Here is an 11012-nt window from a genome sequence, read left to right on the forward strand (position 1 = left end):
ATTATGAGCCATTATGCCTCAGACGATGGCGCTTTAGCAGTGCCGAAACACGGGTCAGGCAGGCTTGTAGACAGGCTTATTTTATTTCTTTAAACTGTTTAGCTCTCTCTCGGTTCCTAGGGCATGGTGGGTGGTATGGATGCGGGGTATCCATGTGTCACAGCACCTCTTTAGGGTCTGCATTCCCCCACCAGGGATTGCCTTGGACCGCCATCTACCTAGATTCACAAGGTAGTTTAGTTGACCCTAGAATCTTTCTCGCTTTCTTTACACTATGTGGGTGTCAATGATACTCGGCCGACTATCCTCTGGAAAGATTTGACCAGCCTTTTCATACTGTTGAACGAGGACTTTAGTAAACTTGGTTAACTTTATTTAACGACCAGTGTGCCACTTTGCCACTATATAGGGTGAGATAATCCTTCTCATTAACTTACTAGGTAGTCCGTGGCTGCACCATTGCATCACCTTTACTTCAGTTTAGCATCAGCGAGCATGGCGTGGAGGAGGATAGTTCTTGCAACAGTGTATATAGTTACTGGCTACAGTCTATTATTAGCCTAGCCGGCTTCAGCAACTTTCCACCTGTTACAGTCTCAGCTCAAGTCACAATATTATTCTTTACCAGCGACTCATTAGCTATAGAGCTGTTTACTGGTGGCTTATCTCATGCTGATACTACAGCCTACTAGGGTCATTACAGAAGACGTCAATTAGGTATAAACCGTAGGTGTGTATGAGTGCGATTAGCTAGAGATATACTTACTTCTCTAAATTAACACAATTCATCAGTATTTGGAGACTAGAGCATTCATCGCTACGGCTTCTTCTATATAGAGCTACAGACTTTCTGTTAGGGTATGCCCCAATAGTGTAATTTTTTATATGCTGCAAGCGTATCACCCGGGCACCCATGCACTATAGGATTGACTTAATTTATTTTATTAGCCTGTATATTTCTTTTGTTTCACAAGCTTCACAATTACTAGTATTTGTATTATAATCTTATTATAAGTTTATAAATACAAATTATGTTTTAACATATGCATACGCAGTTTCCCCAGGGACTTCCCAACTTATGACCCCCGGGGGTTTTTACTCTTGGGGTCATTCTTTCTTTGGTGTTAGTATTGAGCAGTCTGAATAACTCCGCTTTCCTGGCAGTAGCTGGGAAAGGAATACATCTTCTACGGTGCTCTGCTGTGAGGCGTGGAATAGTCCATGATTTAAGTGAAGATGGACTAGTCACATCAGCTCCGTGGGCAGGGGTATATGACCTAGCAAGGGTGCTAGGAAGGGACAGCTCTTCTGGTACTTCAGGAACTTGAGACATACTGAAAATATATACATACACTGTAATTACCATGAGTGAGACAATGTAGCCTGGTACTGGCTGGCTAGCTAGCTAGATGCCAAGCGGCAAAAAAATTATACTACCACAAGGTGACAGGGGAGTCCCTACTAGTTGCCAAGAGGCATGAGAGGCTCTAACTATGCGTTGGCCCAAGAGGAGTTTGACGCCACCGAACGGTGTGGTGGGGTGTTGGCGTCTCGGTAATAGCTAAAGCATAAGACAGTATGGGAGTGACATGTGAGGCCCTCTCTATGCGACCATGCAAGGCGAATAACTATGCTTTTGGTCGATGGGTGTATACCTCTGAGTATGAGGATGGGTGTTGGCCTCGCGGGACCACTAGCCTATGGCTTAAGACCAGAAAAACATAACCTATTTGGACACATAGAATCGCTGATAGCCAGTACTATCTGCTAACAGGAGTAGGGTATAGGAGTTTAAATGTCGTCCCTGAGATAGTTCGAATCAGAAATGATGATTATTGCAGAATTAGGGAAAAAGAGGGTGGCAGTAGATACATGCTGAAACCTATAGATAAGATGTAATAAGTATCTGAGCATATCGATATATATGTAAGTGGGCCAGATTGTGGGCCCGGGTAATAATATAGGAACCTACCCCAAAACCTAGATGTGAGGAGAGAAAATTGGCAAAAGCTGATACGAATGGAAGAACCTTTATAAATACTACATTCTGGTCTGACCAAGGCACCTAAAGGAATTTGAGATGTTAATGTAAAAGGGATTATTTAAATAAGCCAAACTTCAACCAAATTACCAACCTTAAAAGGACAAGTTTGTCAAAGCAGGAACAATTTCTTTGACTAATCTTTCCGAAACGCACCTGTGGGAAGAACATCACAATGACATAAAATGTCAGCTCACGGGGGGCGTGGCCTGACCGCCATACTGACAAGATGCACACGGAGTGAGCACCTGCAAACAAATAGCAAACTAACGAAAAAAACTACTCTCCACCCGTGAAAATGAGCCCTGATCTGGCTTGAGTCACTCTGCAACCACGGGTGACAACTTGCATGGCATCTCACCACTCGACAGGCGGTCATAACCCGAAGCTTCCTTGGGGCCTGTGCGCGGGTGCAGCGGTGGAGATACGGCCGGTCTCCCTGCTGCCTGCGTTGCCGGGGCACATAGGGTTAGAAGGGGCTCCTGTTCCCCCCCCTTGCCGTTGAGGGATATCACGGCACCTACACACAGGCTAAAGCTCCCCACTAAGAGGATACTTACACCTTGACAGGACGCCTCTCCGACCGCATGGTCACCTAAGATGGCGGACACGCTATACCCTCAGCGAGCACGAGCAAGGCTCGATAGCATGTCCTGGAGAGAGTCTTTCGAAACAAAATTTTAGAGAATCTGCCAAACATTCTGGCTCCGTCTACAAAACAGAGCGCACCAACCGACCTCCCATACTACACTCGCGAACCTAGCAGCAACTGAGGCTAATCCACCTCCACATAGGAGCAAGGCCTACCCAGAGCAGAAGCCAGCCCGACGCCCCCAAGCCAAGAGGAGCCCTCGGCTTACAATGGCCCAAACCCAACAGCGCTCAAGGGCATTCCCTCCGGCAGCATCGCCCAAAACGGACACACAGCAAAACATAGCCACGGCACGACCACAAGGGCGAGATCCGGACGCAGCGCGGCTAGTGAGGAGCCAAAGGCGGGAGTCCACACACCAGCACAGCAGCACCGAGCAACTGGCTCACTCACCCCACCCGAAGGTACCTGGACTCACAAAGCTGCAAAATACTGCTCCTTACCAGTCCCAGACCCGACAGGAAGACCAGCCCCTCATTCCGACAAAAGGGCACAGGGACTTGCATGACCTAGCAGGCATGCAGAACCACAAGACATCCACAGCGGGCAACAGCACTCTGCAAAACCAGCCAGGGCATCCACATCCAAATCTGTCGGGGACATTCCCCCGCCCTCCACACTCCTGGCGCTTCCCGGACATGGGAATCGGGTGACTAATAACTCTGACAAGCATGGGCTGGTTGTTTGGTTGTTTAGTACTCAAGCACAAAAGTAGTAGCCACCATTAGCTCTGATCTATACCAATTTTCCTCTGCATGCCATGCTCTTAAGTAGTATTGATTGGTTTGTTCAGCAAAGAGCAGACTCAGCATAAGGACCCTGACAAAGAAACGAGATCAGCCTGCAAAAGCATGTATGTTATTCAATGATTATAATTGATACCGGAGAAACTGACGGAAGCCAAGCACAGAGAGATGGACACAGGTTTCTTCAGGAAGGAAGAGATTCTTTATTCGGTTCACCGATCGGGACTCAGAGGGACTAATGTCACCAAAATACAACAGGTTCTGAGCCCCAGACAATAGTGCAGGCTCCTTATATAGGCACATAACTCCTCCCATATTAAGCTCCACCCGCACATTCTCTTGACCAATCAATACAAATAAGAATTAACTTCCTGCTTGACCGCATGGCTTGTCCAGCACAATGGAGGAGGGGAATACTACATCCTGTATTCTCGCACATGCTCCGTACACTACTGATCGTATCTTGCCACGTGCAACCAACCGATCGATACGTCAGCATATGCACGTACACATGCCACGTGGTAATCTCGGCCTACTAAATTTATTTTTACCGAGATTCCACCACATAATGAGCTCACTAACCTAGCTAATCTAACTAAACGGTTTGCGCAAACTATGAATATGCCTTAATAATCCTGACCTTACGTATTAATCTGGTTTAAAACTTACTTAAGTAAACCTGATCTCACACATGCTACTCCTCCTGTCACTAACCCCCTTACCCCTGATACATGTTCAGTGATTTAAGCCTGTGTATGATATGCAAATTAAGCCTCCATAATCGAAACTGAATACATACATGTCCGGATCATCTTGTCAATTAACCCCTTATTTCTGTGACAAGTTGGGAGTTTAGGCCTGTTAATAATCTGCACACAAGGATCACATATGTAAACTTGCACGTACGCATGCCCTCCTCACCTTGTCACCCAGCTTATTATATCTGTGACATGTTAGGGAACTTAAACCTTATATTTTAAGCTTGTATATGATATGCAAATTAAGTCTCCTTATTCGAAACTGGATACATACAGTGGGACCTCGGTTTACGAATTTAATGCGTTCTCTGGGACGTTTCGTATTGCGAAAAATTCGTAAACCGAAACACGGTTTCCCATAGGAATGCATTGAAAACCAATTAATGCGTTCCGGAGGTGAGAAAAAAGTCAAATAAAGTATTTTATCTTTTCAAAACTCTTTGTAAAGTGCACTTTAAAGGCATAAATACTGTACAGGGACATGATTAATCAAGCAATAACATTTCAAACATCCAACTTTATGTTTTAAAACATCACACATCAACTTTTAAAACATGGCAGACTGTTGGTAACATGGTACAGTACACTTCAACTGTACATAAATCACACGTCAACAGGGAAAACATGGAAAATTGCAAATCAATTTCAACCCTTTTTGGAAGATGTGGAGGACGAGGGCAATTGGGCAGCACTAACACAAGCAGGTTCTTCTTCATGTCTAGGCTGGTTTTGTAGGAACCTTTCCATTGTCTGCTGCCTCTGGCGCCTTTTAAGCATCCCTCGGAAAGGGGACATGATGTCTGTGTCAAAACTGCTCACAAGTCTGTGGGCTAGAGCCTTATCTGGGTGGTGCTGCTGTACAAAAGTCTGTAGGTTTACCCACATTTGGCATGCCTCCTTGAGTTCTGTGGAAGAGAGCTGTTCCTCACTAATTTCCTCCTCCTCCTCAAATGCGATCTGCTCCTCCATCGACTCCTTCTGCAATTCCACCAGCTCCTTGGTGGTTAGGTCATGGTCGTGTTCCTCCACCAGCTCGTAGACATCCTCCTCAGTCACCTCCAGGCCCATAGTCCTCCCCAAGGAAACACTTTCCTCCAACACTGTTGACTCTAGTGCAGGTGCAGAAGCACTGGGGGCAGGTTTTACAACACAGTCTGGCCACAGGTTGCGCCAAGCAGAATTTAGGTTTGTCTGGCTGACCCCGGCCCAGGCAATGGTGATAATCTGCAGACAGCTCACAATGTCAAAATGCTCTCTCCAAAATTCATGGAGGGTGAGGCTTGAGCGATCTGTCATCTCAAAGCATCGCCGGAAAAGCTCCCTTGTGTAGAGTTTTTTAAAATTGGAGATGACCTGCTGGTCCATTGGCTGGAGTAGTGGGGTGGTGTTAGGCAGAAGGAACATGACCTTGATGAAATTAAAGTCCTCCAACAAGTCTTCCTCGAGACCTGGAGGATGGGCAGGAGCATTGTCCTTGAGCAGCATGGCCTTGAGTGGCAGGTTATTGTCCACAAGGTACTTCTTCACAGCAGGACCAAAAACCGCATTGACCCACTTCACAAACAAGAGGCGTGTGACCCAAGCCTTTGGGTTAGACTGCCACAAAACACTCAACTGCTCCTTGTTCACCTTGTGTTTCTTGAAGGCCCGTGGGTTCTCTGAATGGTAGACAAGTAGGGGCTTGATCTTAAGGTCCCCACTGGCGTTGGCGCAGAACAGGAGGGTAAGACGGTCCTTCATCGGCTTGTGGCCAGGCAATGAGGTCTCCTCTTCTGTGATGAAGGTACGCTTTGGCATCCTCTTCCAGAAGAGTCCAGTCTCGTCGCAGTTGAAGACCTGCTGAGGAAGGTAGCCCTCTGACACTATGACCTCCAGGAACTCCGTAGCAAATTCCTCAGCTGCAGCAACATCGGGACTTGCAGCCTCTCCATGCCTGACCACACTGTGGATGCCAGATCTGGTCTTGAACCTTTCGAACCACCCCCTGCTGGCCTTGAAGCCTTCTGCATCTGCTGACGTTCCTGGCTGTTGTTTGAGGAGGTCATCGTGCAAGGCCTTGGCTTTTTCACAGACGATCGCCTTGGTCACTGAGTCCCCTGCACGCTGCTTCTGTTCAATCCAGAGCAGGAGCAACTTCTCGACCTCCTCCAGAACAGGTGGCCGTTGCTTGGAGACCCTGGTGACTCCCTTGGCTGCATCTCTCCCAGTAATCTTCTCTTTCATTTTTAGGATTGTACCGATTGTGGATGCACTCCTTCCATACTCTTTGGCAAGGTCAGTCAATCGCATTCCTCCTTCATGCTTCCTGATGATTTCCTTCTTGTCCTCAAGCAGAATCATCTCCTTCTTCCTCTTCCCAGCTTCCGCTGCTTTCTTGGGTGCCATGACACCACCGTCCCTAAGTATGCAAAAAAAATAAACAATGCTTTACACCCACATGAGCTGGCATGGAAAACAACCCCACAATGCAAAACACACAGTAAAATGCATGCACAGCACATGAGCTGGCATGGAAACCACAGTAAAAGGCATGCACAGCACATGAGCTGTAACAAGCATGCACAGCACATGAGCTGGCATGGAAACCACAGTAAAAGGCATGCACAGCACATGAGCTGTAACAGGCATGCACAGCACATGAGCTGGCATGGAAACCACACTAAAAGGCATGCACAGCAGATGAGCTGTAACAGGCATGCACAGCAGATGAGCTGTAACAGGCATTCAAAGCACATGAGCTGTAACAGGCATTCACAGCACATGAGCTGTAACAGGCATTCACAGCACATGAGCTGTAACAGGCATGCACAGCACATGAGCTGGCATGGAAACAACAGTAAAAGGCATGCACAGCAGATGAGCTGTAACAGGCATGCACAGCACATGAGCTGGCATGGAAACCACAGTAAAAGCCATGCACAGCAGATGAGCTGTAACAGGCATGCACAGCACATGAGCTGGCATGGAAACAACAGTAAAAGGCAAGCACAGCAGATGAGCTGTAACAGGCATGCACAGCACATGAGCTGGCATGGAAACCACAGTAAAAGCCATGCACAGCAGATGAGCTGTAACAGGCATGCACAGCAAATGAGCTGGCATGAAAAGCAACCCCACAATGCAAAACACACAGTAACAGGCATGCAGAGCACATGAGCTGGCATGGAAATCACCCCCAGAATGCAGAACACACAGTAAAAGGCATGCAAACAACTAAGCTCAGCTCCCTACCTTTCCACTTCTTGAGATGCACCAAAAAGGTTCCAAAACCTGCTGCAAATGGCTCCACAACTTGCTGCAAATGGCTCCAAAAGGATCAACAACTTGCTGCAAATGGCTCCAAAACCTCTCCAACACCTCCACACTACACACTCACGTGCTACCCACACTTCAGTATGCAGGGGGTGGAGCTATAAACTGGGACACTTGTTTCGTAAACCGAGGCATTTTTTTTCTTGGAATTTTCATTCATAAACTGAATTTTTTGTTTACTGAGGCGTTCGTTAACCGAGGTTCCACTGTACATGACATGTTAGGGAACTTAGGCCTGTTTATAATAAGTTTTTGTTTACTTCATGAGAGAAAAAAATAAATGAGGCATCACTATTCTGGAAAGGTACAACAACAATATCAATGCTATGTTATCCCTGTATTATCACCCATACGTTTCCCTTTCTTTATTCTGTACCCATGACTCATGCCTCAATAAAAGAAAGATTGAAAAAAAAAAAAAAATGTCAGCTCACTGGCAGGATGATATACCATAAATAAGCGATCTAAAAATAGCAATAATCATATACCAATATTTGTAGACCCATAATATAATTTTTAACCAGTAGCGGGCACCATGAACACAAAGTGACAGGTATACATACAATTCGTCTTAATTGGTGTAAGAGAGGAATTAGTAACACCTGTCAATGGGGAAGAATCATGCGAACAGTCCATGCCTTTACCTAATCGTTCGCATGTTTCACAATAAAATTACTGGAAAGGTTCATATGAATCATGGTGAACTATTAAGCGTGTGAACATAGTGAAAGGAGCCGAACGATGCTTGCGTTCGTGCGCTTGAAAGTAGCCGAACGATGCTTGTGTTTGTGTGGTTGAAAGAACCAAAACCCGTACCCATAGAAGTGAACTAATTGTACGAATAGTGCAGAAACGCCTACAAAAATACGAATGAATAAGAAAATGGAATAGACCCAAACCGTGATGACGCTGAACGAGTGCGACCTGGGCCTTACGGTAAGGGTCTGACTTACGGTTTAAAAACGAGCCACACTGAGAATCGGTCTCTGAGCAAGCCGGGGGAGGCAGCGGGCTTGTAGCGTTTGGTGAGCCGCCAGGTCAGTAGGACAGTAACAGGAGCCAGAACCACTAAGGAAAACAGGTAAGAGACAGCAAAATGGCGACTTGACTGGAAGTAACCCCTTCAACTCGCCAGACCAACAACATAAAGGAGAGGATTGGCAGCCCTTTTAACCCCTTAAGGACCAAACTTCTGGAATAAAAGGGAATAATGACATGTCACACATGTCATGTGTCCTTAAGGGGTTAAAGGGGATCCAAACCCCTCCCACAACTACAGGCCCAGCCTTAAATATATATTAAAATACACTTATAATGAAATTATACATATGTATTATATATGTATAATATATTATAAAATGCTTTAATTTTTTTATAATATATTTTACATATATATGAAATAAAAATGTGTGTGTGTATATGTATGTATGTGTATATACATATACACACACATTTTATATATATATATATATATATATATATATATATGTGTGTGTATGTATTATATAGATTATATAAATTTTATATTTAACAATTAATTTTACATAATAATTTGATTTTATAAATTATAATTTTAGGTACGTACTTGACAACCCAGGCAGACAGTCAAGAAAATTTTATTGGCACGCCATATATTTAACCTTGTAACTTACCAAAACACCATAAAACATTTACGCGGGGGGTACTGTTTTATTTGGGAGACTTTGCTGAATACAAATATGAGTGTTTCAAACCATAAAATTTATGGTACCATCAATGAAAATGCAGTGTTCTGTGAAAAATGCAAAAAAAATAAATAAATTATGAATGCTAACTTTGGCCAGGGTTTGTGACTAAGTGGCTACTAAAAAAGACTGGACATACCCCATTTTGAACACCCTGGGTTGTTTACATTTGCAAATGGTATGCCATGATGGGGTTAATTCCTGGGCTACCATATGGTCGCAAAATGCAACAGAGGCCCAGCAAAACAATCTTGCAAACTGAAATGGGCAAGCCCTATATTGACCCTGTAACTTTCCAAAACATCATATGGCATGGTGAGGTTAATTTTCATTTCTTGGCTGCAATACCATCTCAAAGGCATCATAGCCAATCTGGCAAATTAGCAAAAACAGAAATGGGCTAATCTTATATTTAACTCTGTAACTTTCCAAAACACCATAAAACCTGTACAAGAGGGGTACTGTTGTTCTTGTGAGTCATTATCCTACATAAATATGAGTGTTTTAGAGTAGTAAAATGTATTTTACTTACGATATCATCAGTGAAAGGGCAGTTTATTTGTGAAAAATTAAAAAAAAAAAACTAATATGAATGCTAACTTTGGCCTGCATTTGTTACTAAGTGGCTACTAAAAAAGACTGGACATACCCCCATTTTGAATACCATAGGTTGTCTACTTTTACAAATGGTATGCCATGATGGAGTTCATTTTCAGTCCTGGGCTGCCATACGGTCTCAAAGGCAACATAGGCCCAGGAAACCAATCTGGCACATTTTAATGTGCAAACATAGAAAAGGAGAAAGCCCTATATTTTACACCTGTAAGTTTCCAAAAACCCATAAAACCTGTACATGGGGGGATACTGTTGTATTCGTGAGACATTTCTGACTAAAAATATGTGTATTTTGGGGGGCGTGGCCGAACGGACATGGAGTAAGCCGCACACACACAAGGCTCTCTTGCAGCCAGAAATGGGGAAAACAAGGCGCCAGATGACCCCTGGACCCCCGGGGACAACCTCCCCAAGGCGTCAGGCAGGTCCCATGGACGGATATCTGTCCACCCCCGACGGCTTCAAATCCATGCGGCTGGCGGACAAGATGGCGCCGGACTGTCCGGGCGCCAGTAGCACAGCTGAATCCACGGCGGGATCTATGCATACAGATTCCCTATCACAGATTTCGGCGGAGCTGGCAACAATAGCCTCCAACATGCTGACTAAGGCTGACAAGACAGCCATGGTGAAAGAAATGCGCTCAGCCATCAGGGAGGAGATACAGGAGGTGCGGAGGGATATTACTGCGCTGGAGCAACGGGTTACAGACCTGGAGGCAGACTGCATACAGGCCTCCCAACACTCCCAAGCAACAGATAACGCCACTTCACGGCAGGGTGCGGTCCTCCTGGACCTGAGAAGACAGGTTGAAGACCGGGATAACCGCGGACGCCGTAATAACATGACCGAACAGGTAGGGGAAGACCTCGTGGCCATACTGACCCGACTCTTCACATAAATACTGGGGGAGAATGCACCTGACACATACAACATTGAAAGGGCCCATAGAGCCCTCCGACCACAAAGGAATGATGGTCTGCCCAGGGACATTGTATGCTGCCTGCTATCCTTCCACCTGAAAGAGGCCATCATGCGAGCAGCCAGGCCGCAGGCCATTACTTTCATGGATGCACAGGTGTCTCTATTTCACGACCTCTCACCCGCTTGCTTCAAGACAGATGGATCCCATACAAATGGGGCTACCAGTTCAGCTTGCAGGCA

The 11012-nt window shown here is 45.4% G+C and overlaps 1 protein-coding gene across 1 annotated transcript; it reads right to left on the bottom strand.

Annotated features, from left to right (window-relative positions):
• Positions 1-4842: 4842 nt before the first annotated feature.
• On the bottom strand, positions 4843-6537 carry LOC134601718 (tigger transposable element-derived protein 1-like). The gene is made up of 2 exons (XM_063446226.1): positions 5551-6537; positions 4843-5388 (listed from the first exon to the last, which is right to left on the bottom strand). The coding sequence occupies exons 1-2, from the start codon at positions 6535-6537 to the stop codon at positions 4843-4845; spliced, it is 1533 nt and encodes a 510-aa protein (XP_063302296.1).
• Between the last annotated feature and the right edge of the window lie 4475 nt (positions 6538-11012).

Source organism: Pelobates fuscus, chromosome 3 (genome assembly GCF_036172605.1).
Source record: "Pelobates fuscus isolate aPelFus1 chromosome 3, aPelFus1.pri, whole genome shotgun sequence".
Taxonomy (NCBI): domain Eukaryota; kingdom Metazoa; phylum Chordata; class Amphibia; order Anura; family Pelobatidae; genus Pelobates; species Pelobates fuscus.

Bases quoted from the DNA above. Each gene is read 5' to 3' on its own strand.
- LOC134601718 (XM_063446226.1), bottom strand. From the start codon at position 6,537: ATGATTCTGCTTGAGGACAAGAAGGAAATCATCAGGAAGCATGAAGGA. The intron at 5,389-5,550 runs GTCATCTCCAAT...GGGGTCAGCCAG, and splicing joins TCCAGCCAATGGACCAGCAG to ACAAACCTAAATTCTGCTTG.